At 45.4% G+C, this 18,839-nt stretch overlaps 1 protein-coding gene across 1 annotated transcript in view; it reads left to right on the top strand.

Annotated features, from left to right (window-relative positions):
* The window catches only part of LOC142264311 (uncharacterized), a 131,736-nt gene that overhangs the window by 17,547 nt on the left and 95,350 nt on the right, over nt 1-18,839 (top strand). The window contains 1 exon segment of the mRNA XM_075332249.1: nt 10,389-12,418. Within this exon segment, the coding sequence (XP_075188364.1) occupies nt 10,389-12,418 (2,030 nt within the window).

Raw genomic sequence — 18,839 nt, 5'->3', positions numbered from 1 at the left:
TATCTTTCTGTTATTAGTCCGGCCTCAGAAGTGTCGCTGCTAAGTCCTGAGGGGCAGACGCTCTTATGTGGTGAGTGGTGCTGGGCGGTGACTCCATCACTTTATGGGGGAGAGGAAATTGAGGAAAACTCTTATGGATATTTATCTTATAAACACTTTGCAGTGACTTTTGTTTTGAGGAACCTGATTATTATGGGATGTGTCACTGCAGCTGGTGACCACAAAGATGCAGCATGTCAATTGTTTTTGCGTTTTGTCCCTGCGTTTCGGAGGACTGGCAGATCAATCCCCCGCTGACTCGGTGTTGTCTGGGGATTGATCCCTGGTATCTGACCGGATGCCGGTCCCCATATAAAGTCAATGGGGAACCAGAATCCGGCACAAAGGGGTAGGAGCAAGCGCTTCATACTTACCGAGTCACTGGGGCGGCTGTCACACTGCTCCCGCGGCCTCTCATTCTTCTTCCTGGGCCGCTCATTAGGCTCATACATATTCTATGCTTCCCCCACTCACCAGCGTCTGTGATTGGTTGCAGTCAGACGAGCCCCCAATCACAGACACCAGTGGACGGGTTTATATTGTACAAGTAAAATAAATTAAAAAATCGGCGTATGATCTCCCCAAGTTATTATACCATCACACATAAAGCCCGACAGCTCGGGGCTGGTATTCTCAGGCTGGGGATACCTATGGTTATTGGGCACCAGCAGCCGCCCGGAATTGCCTCATCCATTAGATGTGACAGTCCCAGCACTTTACCGGCTCTTTTCGATTGCTATCATGAGGTGGCAGTTGGGGTAATGAGGGAGTTAATGGCAGCCCACAGCTGGCACTAATTCCTAGATTCATAATGGAAAGTGTCTTTGAGACCTCCCCCCATCACGAATCTGTAAGTGAAAGTAAATAAACGTAAACACAGGAAAAATCCTTTATTTGAAATAAAAGACAAAAAACACCCTCTTTCACCATTTGATTAACCCCAAAACACCCCCGCAGGCCCGACGTAATCCACATGAGGTCCCATGACCTTTCCAGTTCTGCTACATCTGAAGCTCACAGCGAGCGCCATAGAACATGACTGCCCGCTGTGAGCTCCATGCAGCGACTGAAGTGAGCCGTGCTATGGTGCTCGCTATGAGCTTCAGATGTAGCGATTTTTCTGCTGGTGCGCACATAGCCTACGTGGAAAAATAAAAAAATGCAGCAAAAAAACGTGGGATCAGCGGGGATAACTGAATTACTGAAAACCCGGTTCGGTTACTAGAAAGCAATATAATGTGAGGATTGTAAAACATACCTTGTATTTAAGTATATAAAATATAACAAATTGTGAACACACACGTGATTATTAACATCAAACAGATACAAGCACAGGGCGGCCAATCAGTGCTGCCATCCTGCTGCGGTATTACAGACAATTAGCAGAGTACTGACCACCATTGGAGTCACAATATAGGCTGCCCAGAGACAATCAAGGGCAATGCTGCAATGATGGAAATGCGGCTATAACAAGCGCGGAGTCACCGCTCCATGCAGAAAATAGCCGGGATACACACAACCCTTCTATGTACCATTACATCCAATCAAGCCAGAATATGTTCACAGATAATGGACAGTGCTACAAATATCCCAGAATCCTATAAATACTGATCCTGACAATTACTTGTGATCTACTCCAAATGTTACCAACTGGTGAGATGACATCCCCAAGATGGAGCACATAGCATTATAATGGAATGATTCCCCCATCTGTAGGGGAGGAAAATGAGGGGTGTATCTTTAAATCTGAATATAGCTTACCAAGAGTTGGGGACTTGGCGCGGGGGTGCCTCTGTGTGCGGGCGGCCGGGTGCCTCTGTGTGCGGGCGGCCGGGTGCCTCTGTGTGCAGGTTGGCTGGCTGGCTGTGTGGGCTGCGGAACCTGGATTCCTGTACTGCGGGTGTCCCAGATGCTCTGGCTTCAAATGATGGCTGAGAGCTCCATCTGCGCACGCGCCGCTCCGGGCGCCTTTTCTTTGAAGCCAGAAGCACTGCGCTATTCTCCGTAGACTTGTATTGACGACGCGCTGTAACGCAAGTGTCTGCCTTGCATCCACTGGACGACGCTGCGTCGTTAATTTGAAGCAGCGTCGGATGGAGGAAATGCTGCATGTAGCGTTTTTTGGGTCGTTAAAATATATATCGCACATTGACGAACTCCATTAGAATCAGCCAAGGTGTCTAATGATAGTGCATTGTGGCGGAATCCACCCCCATAGACAAAGCGGCGGAATCCGCTGACTGATCACGTCACATTCTACTGCGCATGCTCAGCATGTCCAACAGAACGATCTAAATAATTTAAAATCATTCCTGGTGTCTTCTCCCCTCCCCCCCCTCTTACCCCACCCCCCTCTCCTCCCCTCTGCCCCCCTCCCCCCTCTCCCCCTCTCTCATATTCACCAATCACCGGCGTGGCGCTGCACAGCTGTCACAAAACTCTGGAGGCTTCTGCTTTTGAAAATGCCGGCCGCTCATTATTCCATCTAGTATTCACTGCTTCCCCCGCCCACCAGCGCCTATGATTGGTTGCAGTCAGACACGCCCCCACGATTAATGACAGCTGTCTCACTGCAACTAATCACAGCCGCCGGTGGGCGGGTCTATATCATGCGTTGCAATAAATAAATAATTTTCAAAAAAAAACCTGCGGTCCACCCCAAATTTTGATACCAGTCAAGATAAAGCCACACGGCTGGAGGCTGGTATTCTCAGGATGGGGAGCGCCACGATATGGGGAGCCCCACGATATGGGGAGCCCACCACCCTAACAATATCAGCCAGCAGCCGCCCGGAATTGCTGCATCCATTAGATGCGACAGTCCCGGGACTCTACCCGGCTCATCCCGAATTGCCCTGGTGCGGTGGCAATCGGGGTAATAAGGAGTTAAATGGCAGCTTATAGCTGCCACTAAGTCCTAGGTTAATCATGGCAGGTATCTCCCCGAGATACCTTTTATGATTAACCTGTAAGTGAAAGTAAATAAACATAAACACACACAACGAAAAATGCTTTATTTGGAATAAAAGACAAACCCCCCCCCCTCATTTACCACTTTATTAATCCCCAAACACCCATTCAGGTCCGAAGTAATCCACACGACGCTTTCAGCTCTGCTACATGAATCTGACAGGGAGCCCCGTAGAACACGATCGCTCTGTGTCAGCTCCACGCAGCAACTGAAGTGAGCCGCACTGTCACCGGAGACTTAACTCAGGTAGTGCCGGAGTGTATGCAGTGATGATGATGGAGGCGGTAGTGCGGGGTGTGTGCAGTGATGATGATGGGTGTGGTAGTGCCTGCGTGTGTGCAGGGATGATGGGGCGGTAGTGCCTGCGTGAGTGCGGGGATGATAGGAGCGGTAGTGCCGGGGTGTGTGTTCAGTGTATACATGCAGAGGGCGGGGTGGGTGGAGCCGAACAGGGCCATGGCGCTGAGGACGTCCGTGCCGGGGACTGCGTGGCTGGGGACAGGTGACTATTCGTGTGTGTGTATTCAGTGTATACATGTGGAGTTCGGGGGGGGGGAATTGGAGCCGAGTTACGCTGGTAACCATGGTACACAATTGGGTAACTATGCAAAGTGCTTTGCTTAGTTACCCGATGTGTATTATGGTTAACAGCGTACGCCGGCTCCCGGCACGATCCCAGCAACGCAAGGGTATGTGTCGGCTGGGTTCCTGGTGTGGGCTCCTGGGAGTGCAGCAGTCACCGGGGAGTCGGGGCTCCGTGTCGGTGCGGGGAAAGGTGTCGGGCGTCGTCCTATTGCGCCGTAGTTCGTGCTGTTCACTTAGTTGAGCCGTTGGTCGCAGGTTCTTTAGCGCACGCGCTGTGGCGATGGTTGTCACTGTAATGACGTCATTTTGGAGCAAGACAGACAGAATAAGGCAATTATATATATAGATATACATTATGGTATATATGGTCAATATATATGGAACACTATATATATGGTCCCACTAATATATAGTCAATTAATAAAAAAGAAATATACAGTGCAAATCATATCCATATGTAAGGAAGATATCAAATTCAGACTATCCCCCATGGTAATATTTATCTATGAGACATGCTCATTAACCAGAGAAAATATTATATATACCATATATTAAATCCCCATCAAAAAGGTCAGTGGAGCCTCTGTTAGGAGTCTCGACACGGAAAATAGCCAGATATCCCTCCAGGAAGGACCTAGCCATAATTACAAAGTACATCACCTTTAAGTAATATATACAAACACAGGGTCCCACGCCACTCTCGACGCACGTTTCACACCGAAATGCTTCGTCTTGGAGATGTCTTGTCTCCCCGCGTACAGAACAACATGGCTAATCCGCCGATACAATCAGAATTAGACGCATGCGCACTTCGCTGACACACACGCTGGAGCGCATTGTATCCTCGCGGACCAGAACATAGCCAGTCTGTGGAATTCATCACAATCAGACACATACGCCCTTCATGCCCCAGTCATCAGCACTGAGCAGATGGATCTACGTCATCCACCTCCATCATATCAGCGCTCATCCAGAGCATGTAACCTGCCAAGTGGAGAGCTGAGTTACCAGCACCATTCCTGGCACCATTAGTGCCGTCAGCTGCTGGGTTTTGGGCTAATGGAGACTTATAATTGTATATTGTGCAGCAATCCCCACATTCACAGTAATACGCCCAGAATAGGATTACCATGCTACAGGAGAACAGCAGGGAGGACAATCCATTCTCATCCCCTTCCAACCAATATTAACCTATTGCAGATTAGTACAAGGTTTTTTTGTGTTACAAAACTAAGCAGTTATTGAGGAGATATCATTAACCCCCAAACAGAAGCCTTCATAAAACGCAACTAGAGGTGAGCTGCTCATTGGGCCCAGTAGGGGCTGTTGTTGTTCTAAGGTAGAAGATCCATTTATATTCTCTCTGAAGTAAGAGCTGGTCCCATCTCCACCTCTGATCGGCTTGGTCACTTGATCAATGGCCATAAAGCTCAAGCAGGAAATGTCACCACCATGTGTGGTCTTAATGTGCTTGGCTACTGGGCTATCCCTCTTATGTAATATGTCGCCTACATGATCCCCAACTCGACCTCTAAATTTACGTTTCGTTTTGCCAACATATTCAACACGGCATTGGCAAGTGGCCTTCTAGACCATTCCCTGTGTCTTACAGTTGATAAAACCGTCACTTGTGTAGGTTCTACCTGTGACATTGCTCATGTACGATTTACCGACCATAATGTGTCGGCACGCCACACAATTTCCACACTGAAAACAGCTCCTCACTTTTGATTTCATCCAATTTTTTTCATCAGGAGGATGGAAATGAATGTGGACTAGCCTGTCCTTCAGGGACCGTCCTCTTCTGTATGTGATCTCTGGTTTTCTTCCTACATGCTTTTTAATGTTTTCATTCCAGAGCACTATGGACCAGCATCTCTGTAGCACCTGTCTGCCCTCCGCTGCCCCTTTCTCAAAGGTTGTAACAAATCTAGTGATCTCCCCTTTGTCCTCCCTTCTCCTAGAAACTAGTAGCTCACTTCTGTTCTTATTCTTAGGAAAATTATATGCCTGCTTGAGATATTTCTCTGGAGATTCCCTTCTCTGAATCCTTTCCCTTAGTTCCCTTGCTTAGCATCGGAAGGTCAAATCGTCTGAGCAATTTATTTGTATATGAAAATATTGACCCTTCGGGATCCCTTTCTTCAGGGCCTCTGGATGGTTGCTGCTCCAATTAAATAGCAAATTTGTTGCAGTGGGTTTACGGAAGGTTGATGCAATAATACTTCCATCCACCCCCTTCTTAATGTGCAGGTCTAGAAATGACAATACTGATGTGTTCACTTCAAAGGTGAATCGTATACCTATATCATTCTTGTTCAGTGTGACCACAAAATCCTCAACTCACCAAATGTGCCATTCGAAAAAACAAAAACGTCGTCGATGTAACATGCCCACATTTCGATTTTATCTGTGGCACTGTTAACATCGACAAAAACACAGATCTCCCCCATCCAGACCAGGAATAAATTTGCATACATGGGGGCACACAGGCTCCCCATCGCAGTGCCCCTGAGGTGGTGGAAGTACCGGTTACTAAATAGAAAGATGTTCCTTGTGAGACAGTACCTTAGCAACCTGAGGACAAAATCATTGTGGCCCACACTGACGACTTCTTGTGTGCAAGAACTACTTTACTGCTGTCAAGCCACTTTCATGGGGGATCGAGGAGTATGGTCTCTCCACATCTACACTCGCTAATATCGCCCCAGGGCTGACACTAAGACCATCCAATTTACATAGAAGATCGGAGGTATCCCTTGTGAAGGATTGTAGCGCTTCTATGAATCTCTTCAACACTCTATCCAGGTATATCCCGATGTTTTGACCCAAACTATCCACTACTGACACAACGGGTCGTCCCCCTTGTGAAACTTTGGGAGACAATAAAAGGTTGAAACTAGCCTGTTCGGAGGTAGAAGTAATTTTGCTTCAGACTTGTCAATGACGCCAGCTACTAGTCCCTGCATAATAATAGATGACAATTAATGAGCGTATTCCACAGATGGATTGCCCTTCAGAGTCTCATCGGTCTCTTTGTCTTGTAGTAGCAACATACACATTTCCTGATATTGAGTCCCGTCCATGATCACAGTGCTGCTGCCCTTATCTGACGGCTTAATGACAACACCGCAATCATGTTCAAGTTCCCGAATAGCCTCAATCTCAGCCCTATTGCCATTAAAATTCCGTCGTCTTCTTTCCTCCTTGATCTTCTGGAGAACATTAATGACCAGATCCAGGAATACATCAGTAATGGACAGGTCATTTACAGCAGCTGGCATCTATTTACTCTTCAGTCTAAGATCACTAAAAAGACCTTTACCCAAATAACTAGGATTAATATCACCCAGACGGGCGAAACAACAGCGGTCGCAGGGGTCGCCATTGCGACCGGGCCCGGCAGGTTAGAGACCCACGACCGTCCTGCAGATCAGCAGCCAGCTCCTTTCTGGGAGAAGAGCTGCGCTGTTCTGTCACAGACAATGAGGCCGCTATATGACCCGGTGCCGCCGCCGCTGACACTGGGCCCACCTGCCCAGTGTCAGCGGCGGCACCATGCCCCCCTCCTCCATCATCACACACAGCAATGATAAAGCATCGAGCGACCCGCACTGCTTAATCCTTCATCAATCTCCCCCTGTGCCTGCACAGTGACATCACTTCTGTGCGACTGCTTTGCTGAGATCACAGAGCGCAGGATGGGAGGATGCTGACCGGAGCATCGGGAAAATGAGGAGAGAGGTGAGAATGGAGCAGTGGTGGAGGGAGTTGAGGACAGAGTAGCGGTGGAAGGAGGAGAGAGGTGAATATTTGTGGTTTGGTTTTTCCTTTTTCTTGTTTTTTTTTTTTAATAAATCAGTGAGTACACGGAGGCCTGGGGGGCTGGCTGCATGATAGATGGAGGCCTGGGGGGGATGGCTGCATGATAGAATGAGGCCTGGGTGGGGCTGGCTGCATGATAGAATGAGGCCTAGGTGGGGGTGGCTGCATAATAGATGGAGGCCTGGGAGGGGCTTGCTGCATGATAGATGAGGCCTGGGGGGGCTGGCTGCATGATAGATGGAGGCCTCGGGGTGGCTGGCTGCATGATCGATGAGGCCTGGGGGTCTGGCTGCATGATAGATGGAGGCCTGGGGGGGCTGGCTGCATGATAGATGGAGGCCTGGGGGGGGGCTGGTTGGATTATAGATGGAGGCCTGGGGGGGGGGCTGGTTGGATTATAGATGGAGGCCTGGGGGGGCTGGCTGCATGATAAATGGAGGCCAGGGGGGGCTGGCTGCATGATAGATGGAGGCATTGGGGGGGGGGCTGGTTGGATTATACATGGAGGTCTGGAGGGGGGCTGTCAGCATTATACATGGAGGTCTATGGGGCTGCATAATAAACTTGAAGGACACATTATACATGGAATATAGGGGTGCATTATACATAAAGGAGAACGGGGCTGCATAATACAATATGAAGGTTTATGGGGCTGCATTATAATACATATAGGACTATAGGACTACCTTATACATGGACTATGGGGGCATTATAAAACATGAAGGACTATGTGGTGCAGTATAATATATGGAGAACTATGAGGTGAATTATAATACATGGAGAACTATGGGATATTCATTATAATTGGAGGGCTATGAGGGCTACTTTATACATGGAGGACTATGGGGGTGCATTATAATATATGGAGGACTATGTGGTGCAGAATGATATATGGAGTTCTATGTGGAGAATTATAATACATGAAGACCTATTGGAAATGCATTATAATTCATGGAGCTGCATTCTAATATATGAAGGGTTATGTGGGATCCTTTATACTATATGGAAGGCTATGTGGAGGCCATTATAGTATTTGGAGAACTATATACAAGGGGGGACAAAGATACAAGCATGGGATGGAAACGTTTTGTGATGAGGGAAAAAGGCTTTTTCTCTCAGCACTCAGTTTTCCATGCTCTGCTATACATCTTCTCTCAGCACCCAGCTTTCCTATGCTTTGATATGGTAAAATTGGTTCCTGAGGGAAAGATGTATAGCAGAGCATGGGGAAGCTGGGTGACGAAGACAATATGGATATCAGAACATGGGAAAGCTGGGTGATGTGGGTAAGAACCAAGTGTCAGCTTCATTATTCCGTACCCCAATTGTCAGTGTCATCCCATACCCCAAGTGTTGGTATACGTAGATGGGGGGCCCAGGTGCAAACTTTGTACCAGGGCCCATCAAACTCTAGTTACGCCACTGCACCCAGACTTTCAAGAAGTCTCACATCCCCCAATAAATCATTAGGGACGCCCAATTCAGTGCATTTACAATTATCTGCCATGGTATAGTGTTTCCTCCATCTAATTTTTCTAATGAAGAGATGTAAATCCTTCACTGTCCTGAATAAATCAAAATCTGAATTTGGTACAAAGGATGATCCTTTCCTCAGAAGGATGAGTTCTGTATTGGAAAGGGATCTCTTAAATAAATTAATGATCTGAAGATCACCGTTCAGTTCAGATTTCTGCTTGTATTGGGACGGTTTCTCAGATCGTAATCGTGACCTAAAAAATAACTGGCCGGACGCCGGTCCCCATATAAATCTATGGGGACCAGAATCTGGCGCTTTAACATGGAGGTAGCAGGGATGGGGGAATTGGAGCAGGCGCATTATACTTACTGAGTCTCTACGCTACTTCTGGGGCTGCTCATTATCCTTCATACATATTCACGATTTCCTCCGGCTACCGGCAGTCCCTGAGGACTCCAGGCCCGGGGTTGGTGCTTGGGTTCTTTTGAACCCATGCAGATCCGGACTATTACAGCCCAGGTCGGCCATCACTAGGTGTCATCAGTGGGGAACAAACAGCAGGAGCAAAATCCCCAGTCTGGATTTCATTTCTCTGGAATAGAAGATAATTACCGTCTCGCTTTAGCGTTACATTCACTTGAGTAAGCGTGTCTAAATCTAGTGCTCAATGATCCTTGGTGGACGCCCGCAGAAGAGCCTGATTACAGGAGGGCCATTTTCTTTTAGTATAACCGAAAGTGGAAACCAGGCTGAGTTTTGGGCTGTACATTAAGGCGGGCAGATCAGGAAAACTCCCCCCTCCCCCACCCCTCCGATGTTTTGGTAGAACGTAAAGTGTGAACTTCTGGATGACATGAGCTCACGGCTCCTCGTGGCAGGAAGAGCAGAACCCACTCTCTTGAACAGTAGCTTATTTTTTTCTTTCTCCTTTCTGCCTTGTCTTTTTCCCTTCTGCCTTTTTTTTCCCCCTTTAATTGAGCGTATTGGCATTCATATATTTCTTATTTGCAATAACTGAGGCTCTGATCCTGTAGGAACAGGCACGGGTAGCTTCTATTAGAGCTTTGCTCATGTCTGGTTGTACTTCTGGAAGCTGGCCTCATTACCTGTCAAACAAACAATATCTGTGAAACCTAATTTGAAAGTCATGGCTGAGGGAGAGAACAGAGGAAGGAAGGAACGAGAGAGACTTGTGTGTCCGTGCTGGTCCATGATAAACCTGGAACAGGTCAACCCCTATTCATAACGATAAAGGGAACCTGTCCTCAGAGATAATGCTATTAACCTGCAGATATGTGGTTAATCTGCGTTTCTCACCTGCCCAATGTCTGCAAAAACGCAGTGGGGAGAAAATGAACTTCATTCTCCCCGGCAGCATTTGGATTACCAGATCGCAGTAGACCTTTTTCTTTATCTATTTTATCTAAATGTAGAAATTCCTTTTTATGTTGTAGAAGAAAATCACATCCAATCTATATTTCATCCTTATAGGAAATCCTTGTGAGAATAACAGTTTGTCAATAAATTGTAAAAAAGAAGATATAAAGAAGCCCTCTAAAGGGGAAAACCTCATTACCCTTGATTTACATCATGGACTTCACAATACTTCACTATCATATAATCCCCCTACTGATGAGGAGCCCTCTCCTGAGCAATCTCAGATTGATACCACAATTCCAGGTGACAAAGAGGAGACAAGATTTCAGTGTGACAAGCAACTTACTAAAAGCTCAAATTTTGTAACACAAAGAAAGCACAAAAAGAAGCCATACTCTTGTTTAGAATGTGGGAAATGCTTTACAAATAATTCAAAATTTGCTAGACATGAGAGAATTCACACAAGAGAAAAGCCATTTTTGTGTTCACCATGTGGGAAATCCTTCACAGATAATTGGACTCTTGCCAGACATCAGAGAATTCACACAGGAGAAAAACTATTTTCATGTTTGCAATGTGGAAGGGGCTTTCAACGTAGATATTATCTTCTTACACATCAGAGAAGTCACACAGGAGAAAAGCCGTATTCATGTTCAGAATGTGAGAAATGCTTTACAAATAAATCAAATCTTGTGACACACAAGCAAATTCACACAGGAGAGAGGCCATATTCATGTTCAGAATGTGGGAAATGTTTTATGCAAAAATCAAGTCTTGTGAGACACGAGAGAAGTCACACAGGAGAGAAGCCATATTCATGTTCAGAATGTGGGAAATCTTTTACACAAAAATCAGTACTTGTGACACACGAGAAATTTCACATAGGAGAGAAGCCGCATTCATGTTCAGAATGTGGGAACTCTTTTACAAGGAAATCAGATCTTGTGAAACACAAGCGAATTCACACAGGAGAGAAGCCGTATTCATGTTCAGAATGTGGGAAATCTTTTGCACAAAAATCAGTTCTTGTTACACACGAGAAACTTCACACAGGAGAGAGGCCATATTCATGTTCAGACTGTGGAAAATGTTTTATAAATAAATCAATTCTTATGCAGCATAGGAGAATTCACACAGGCGAGAAGCTGCATTCACGTTTAGAATGTGGAGAATCTTTTGTACATAAATCAAATCTTGTGACACACGAGAAAATTCACACAGGAGAGAGGCCATATTCCTGTTCAGAATGTGAGAAATGCTTTACAAATAGATCACATCTTGTGACACACATGCGAATTCACACAGGAGAGAGGCCGTATTCATGTTCAGAATGTGGGAACTCTTTTACACGTAAATCAGGTCTTGTGAGACACAAGCAAATTCACACAGGAGAGAAGCCGTATTCATGTTCAGAATGTGGGAAATCTTGTACACAAAAATCAGTTCTTGTGACACACGAGAAACTTCACACAGGAGTGAGGCCGTATTCATGTTCAGAATGTGGGAACTCTTTTACAAGTAAATCAGGTCTTGTGATACACAAGCGAATTCACACAGGAGAGAAGCCGTATTCATGTTCAGAATGTGGGAAATCTTTTACACAAAAATCAGTTCTTGTGACACACAAGCGAATTCACACAGGAGAGAGGCCATATTCATGTTCAGACTGTGGGAAATGTTTTATAAATAAATCAATTCTTATGCAGCATAAGAGAATTCACACAGGAGAGAAGCCATATTCATGTTCAGAATGTGAAAAATGCTTCGCAGATAAGTCAGGTCTTGTGAGACATCAGAGAAGTCACACAGGAGAGAGGCCGTATTCATGTTCACACTCTGAGAAGTGCTTTACAAAGAAATCAAGTCTTGTGACACACTTACAAAGTCACACAGAAGAGAAGCTATATTCATGTTCAAAATGTGAGAAATGCTTTACAGTGAAATCAAGTCTTGTGACACACAAGAGAATTCACACAGAAGAGAAGCCTTATTCTTGTTCACACTGTGAGAAATGCTTTACAAGTAGATCAAATCTTGTGATACACGAGAGAATTCACACAGGAGAGAGGCCGTATTCATGTTTACACTGTGAGAAATGCTTTACAAGTAGATCAAATCTTGTGAGACACGAGAAGACACACAGGAGAGATTAATGTTCAGAATAGGGGAAATCTTATACATGAATCCCGTCTTGTTAGACATGAGAAAAGTCATACAGTAAAGAAATTGTTCTCTTTTTTTATAGATTTTGATAAACAGTGCTAAGCTTAAATGAGTACACCCCCTTTGATACGTAAGATTTTAATTAGTATCTCACTTAACACAAGAACAATTTCCACAATGATTACAACACTGCATTTTACAAAACATTTTTTTCACTAATAACTTGAAAGTAAAGTTAATAATATAACTAATTACAGAATCTTCAGTTTGCTCAAATTAGTTAATGCAAAAACAAACAGAGTACATCCCACATCAAAACTACCACATGTATTATTTTGGATGGCCTCCATGATTTTTAAGGACAGCACTAAGTCTTCTAGGCCTGGAATGAACGAGTTGGGAACATTACAACGTCCATCTTTTTTTCCTTCAAGAACGAGCTCTTTTAGAGCCTGGATGCTGGATGGAGAGTGAAGCGCAACTTGTCTCTTCACATTTCCCCATAGGTGTTTGGCGTCAGATCAAGAGACTGTTAGGAATATCAAGAGTTAAAAGTTGTAACAAAATGTATTTTGAATGTTTATGCTTAGAACTTAGGATAGAGATGAGCAAGAATGTAAATTACGTCCTTGAATTTGTAGAAATGTATGATATCTGCATACCTGTGGCTTAGATAACGGATATGTAAACACATGCGCCTGTTCCAATTATTAAATTCCTTGCTCCAATTAGTAATTGTCTTATTCCAATTATTAAATTCTGAAAAAGTTGCGTTCACACATATAGATTTTCACCAATAAGAAATGGACAGGTATGCCTGAGTGTCTATTGTACTGTAATATAAGACATCGCTTTGTCTCTTGCTGTAAGAATAAAACCCGCTTGCTTCAGATGAATTTGTGCCTCAAGAAATAATTTCTCTATCGACTTGGTCCTTTAAACCAGAACCCAACAGCCTTTCACCTCCCCGGGTCGAGGCTGAATCGGTGCAAGGGGCTTCTGAAAAGAAAGTCCTCCAGCTGGATTGCTGTAGAGCGAGGCCGGCCTCACTGGATGGAAGGAAAGGTGACGGGTTCTAGAAGAGAGGACGGTTTCATCACAAGCAAGATAAGACCATGAGATATTTGTTCTCTTTAAACTTGCAAATCCGGGCAGCTTAGAAATCTGTAATGAAACATCTTATTCTGAGGAGGGAATAAGAGCTAGTTCTAGGACTTGGGCTCAGTCCATAATCAGCGTGAAAAGACGACAGGAATAACTAACGAGAGAGAAATAGAAGAGAGGATTAAGGGTTTTTGTTTGTTCTTTGTAATATATGTAATTTTTGTTAAATTGATGACGATTAATTGGTGTCTCACTATACGTTGTATTAGGTTAAGTTCACATTTCCGTTGTTTTGTATCAGTCACATGCGTCGCTTGACGCATGTGACTGATGCGCTGTACAACGCTGTACAACGGATGACAAAGAACAGAATTCTTTGTCGGACTCCGTTGTGTGCGGGGGGCGGAGCGCGAGGGGGCGGAGTTCGGGGGAGTGGAGCCGAGCGGGGCCGTGGCACTGAGGACGTCAGTGCCGCAGGGACTGCAGGACAGGTGAGTGTGTGTGTGTGTGTGTATATGTACATGCTGAATGTGGGAAGGGGCAGAGCCGAGCGGGGGGCGGGGCCAGGCGCTGAGGATGTCAGTGGCAGTGCTGCGGTCTGCATGGTTGGGACAGGTGAGTGTTTGTATGAGTGAGTGTGTGCGTGCGTGCACATGCGGAGTGCGGGAGGGGCAGAGCCGAGCGGGGCCAGATGAGGGTGTCAGTGGCAGTACTGGTCTGCATGGCTGGGGACAGGTGGGTGAGTGGGTGTGTGTATGTGTACACACATGTGCGGAGTGCGGGAGGGAGCGGGGCCGAGCGGTTAAGTGTCGGCCTCCCTGCACACGTAACTAAACTAAATATCGGGTAACAGCAAAGCACCCGATGTTTACCTTGGTTACCCGATATTTACCTTGGTTACGGGCGTACACCACTTAGCGCTGGCTCCTTGCACCATAACCAGGGTAAATATCAGGTAACCAACCAAAGCTGGTCACGTGTGCAGGGAGCCAGAGAGCATGCGCAGCGAAATCCGACGGATCTCGCTGCTCAAAAAACGTTACAGGCTGCATTCCTCTCGCCCGGCGGTCAGTCGTTCCACGACTGATCAGTTGGGTGGAGGGTGCAACGCAGCATCATCAGTCACAATCTGCTGCTCATACAAGTCTATGGGAACAACGGAATCCGCTAAACGGATTCCGTTGTTTACCAGAGCAGCGGATTGTGACTGATACATTTTAGCGGAAATGTGAACTTAGCCTTAACAGTGAAACTTTCACAACAAAACAGACAAAAGGTCAAAGTAATATTACAAAGAAATGTTATTAGTATGTATTAATTCATACCAGGAATTCAGAAAACTATAATCACCATCCATGAAATTACATAAAAGTACAAAACAAAAGGAAAAAACAAGAGCGGCGTGCTGGATATCATATATGACCAGAGATAGAACATCATCCAAATCCAATAAATATAACACTATATGTACACATAAAAAGGGTAGAACATCCCCGGGGGCAACTATACACATGAAAATATACCCATAAACATTGCAAGGTAATGAAAAGTGCAAATAAGTGTACAGAAATATATAATCAAAATTCTAATAAAATAAATCAATATTTATATATTCATACTAACGATTATGATGTTTCAAAAATGTATTAAAAAAATTAGAAAAATATTTTAAGGATATATATATATATAGAGAGAGAGAGAAAAATATATGTAAAAAAAAATTGTTCTGAAAAAATACAGTACAGGCCAAAAGTTTGGACACACCTACTCATTCAAAGAGTTTTCTTTATTTTCATGACTGAAAATTGTAGTGTTAGGGTGAATTCTTAACCAGAGATCACTAGTTGCCTACTGCCTGGCCGAATTGGTATATACCAAGTGCATGCATAAAAGAATTCACACCAGACACATTCGGATATGAAATCTCTTGGTCACAGGAAAGATGGCACCGAACAGACAGAGTACAAGTATGTGTCCTCTTGATATAGGCTAGGGGCGTACACAAGTTCAGATATGCCCATTTAGTGGGACAATTCATGGGCTAGCCAATGGGGAGATCCGTGTTGCTGTTGATGGGTGGGTCTGACTTCAGTGGATGATACCATGGTGATGGGAGGGATGTCATCTGGTGGATCCATGCTGATGGTTTGGTCTGTGATGTCATCAGGAGCCATCTTGGCTTCTTCTTAAGAGTGACTGGCTTATGTATAGAGAATTGATTGCCCCCACTGGTACAGACTGTTGATCAGAGAGTTGATCACATCCCGCGCACACAGTTCACAGAGGCACCAGGTAATGTCCCAGTCCTTAGTACAGACTATTTAATGCCGAAGAGCTCACCCAGATTTTGAGATTAATCGATTAGAAAGAGTAAGGCAATTGTAAGAATAAGCTTCTTACTGTTATGCTGCAGCTTTTAGCATTACCGTTTCTGAAAGACTGATTCTCAGTCAACATCCGAGTGCTGTCCGCATCTTCGAGACTTTTCTACCCGAATACACCTGATTGTATCACAACACTAATGGATCTCTTCTTGTCTCTGGTCTATAATCTACCACCAGGAGGCCGTTAACAAGATTTCCCTTACACATGGATCCGATTACCTTCAGTAACACAGAGTAGCACTTTTACGGCTTCAAATACCAACAAATAAGACAATACCAGTTACCTACAAGTGTATGTTATCCTTAAAAGGTCACTTAAACCCTTAAAATAATGAGCTGGTTCAGGTCAGATAATGTTTTTCCCACCATGAGCCCTTATTTGTGTAATGTTCCTGTACCCATTGTTCCCTTATCATGGTTATTTCCCATGTTTCATCCCCAATCTAGAAATTCTCCATAAAGGCCCAGTCACACTAAACAACTTAGGCTGCTTTCACACTACGTCTTTTTAACATGCGTCCTGAACGTTTTTTTGCTGCAAAAGCGGATCCTGCTTTTACAGCAAAAAACGCATGCAAACGCATGTGTTACTTTGCAGGATCCTGTCACTGGCTCTTTAGGGGCGGGCATTGGAGTCATGTGATCGGGAGTGAGGGGAACTAAACGTGCCAGACTGGGAGCCGACATCTGACAGCTGCGAGGCTCGTAACCAAGGTAAACATCGGGTATACTTGCTTGGATACCCGATATTTACTTTGGTTACAAGCGTCTGCAGCTGCTAGGAGCCGGGCTGCCTGCACACGTTACCAACGTAAACATCGGGTAACTAAGATAAGTGGTTACCAGATGTTTACCTTGGTTACGAGTGTCCGCAGCTCTCAGGTGGGGGAGAGGGAGGGGGAGAGACAGAGAGAGAGGGGGAGAGACAGAGAGGTAGGAGAGAGAGACTGATCACGGGGCTGGCTTCTGTGCATGCTCAGTAGAGCAAGCAGGGTCCTGCCTATCAGCACGCCAGCGTTCACATGCGTTTGCGTGCTGTTTAGTCAGGATCCAGCAATTTGCAGAAGTTGGACGCAGCTCAAAAATGCTACAAGTAGCGTTTTTGAAAGACGTTAAAAAACTGCAAGTCGCTGGATCCTCACTATAACGCACGCAAACGCAGGTGAACGCATGTTAACGCGAGTCCATTGCAAATGCATTGAAATGAAAACGCATTTGCACTGGATCCGTTTCTGCGTTAAAAAAACGTTCAGGGCGCATGTTAAAAAGACGTAGTGTGAAAGCAGCCTTACCAGTGATCCGAACAACGATACAACCTGATAGGGATCGCTGGTAAGTTGCTAGGAGGTCGCTGGTGAGATGTCTCACTAAGCGACGCTCCAGCGATCCCACCAGCAACCTGACCTGGCAGGGGTCGCTGGAGCGTCGCTACACGTGGAAGCATGCTGCGCTTGGTAACTAAGGTAAATATCGGGTAACCAACCCGATATTTACCTTGGTTACCAGCGCACACCGCTTAGCGCTGGCTCCCTGCACACCTAGCCACAGTACACATCGGGTTAATTACCCGATGTGTACTCTGCTACGTGCGCAGGCAGCAGGGAGCCGGCTTCTGCTGACGCTGGTAACCACGGTAAACATCGGGTAACCAAGAAGCCCTTCCCTTGGTTACCCGATATTTACCTTCATTACCAGCGTCCGCCGCTCTCACACTGCCAGTGTCTGCTCCCTGTTCGCTGCACTCCTAGCCAGAGTACACATCGGGTTAATTACCCGATGTGTACTCCAGCTACGTGTGCAGGGAGCCGGCACTGGCAGTGTGAGAGCAGCCTGCACATTCAGTTGTTGCTCTCCCGCTGTGAAGCACACATCGCTGTGTGTGACAGCGACAGAGCAACAACTAAAAAATGGTCCAGAACATTCAGCAACAACCAATGACCTCACAGCAGGGGCCAGGTTGTTGCTGGATGTCACAGCAACATCGCTAGCAAGTTGTGCCTCAGCAGCGATGTTGCTAGCGATGTTTCTTAGTGTGACTTTACCTTAAGATTCTATGTGAGATAATCCAGCACTATGTGTGTTGTGACCCTCATTCTGCTGGTACAATGGACTCTTTACAGCGGCTGTTGTCTCCAGATGGGTTTTCCCTCAAGCTTCATGGAAGTTGCTGTGGTCGGGAAAAGCTGGATCGGTCCACCTGATTCTGACTCAGGGCTCATTCTGACTTGTCTTTTAAGGATCACCCAGTCTCCTGGCTGGAGACCACGTGCTCCTGACTCTGATTTAGGATCTGGAATTGGAGGATACACATGTTTAATACACTATATAGGCAGTTGTATACGGCTCGTACATCACTGGTCAGGATATCACACTGTATCTGAAGTATCTATGAGAAATATAATCACGTTCTAGGTGCTAAACCAAAAATATGTAAAGATCTAATTATTAAGAAAAAGGAAAGCGAACATTTGTTACATGATTTGCAGCGTTCACCATTATCTTGTGGATCCTTACATTTTTATGTTATAATCATTAAAATTCCAAACAACATACCCCCATGTGAGTATAGACACAATTAAATATTCCAATAAAGGAGGGGGCAGGGATTGGGGCAATAGCCCTAAACTCTCCCTACCTCGCAGCGGAGGTCGGCACCCTATAAGGCGAATTGGTGCCCCCGCTCACTGACGGCTCACCCTCCCTATCCCTACACTGCTAAGCTAATACGTGCTGCTAATGTCAGTGAGGGAATATAGAAACCGTGAGATACAGGGATAAAGAGGCGTCAATATGCAATTATATATATCCAATTCATTCCCAAAGATTAAATATTCACACTCTGTATTTTACATAGCTGTTTGTAGCTTAAATCAATATGACACAGCAAAGTCAAGGACCAAACTCTAAAATAAAT

This window comes from Anomaloglossus baeobatrachus, chromosome 1, assembly GCF_048569485.1.
Source record: "Anomaloglossus baeobatrachus isolate aAnoBae1 chromosome 1, aAnoBae1.hap1, whole genome shotgun sequence".
Classification (NCBI taxonomy): domain Eukaryota; kingdom Metazoa; phylum Chordata; class Amphibia; order Anura; family Aromobatidae; genus Anomaloglossus; species Anomaloglossus baeobatrachus.
Note: the sequence above shows the minus strand (reverse complement) of the source record. Positions and strands in the feature narration are given on the sequence as shown.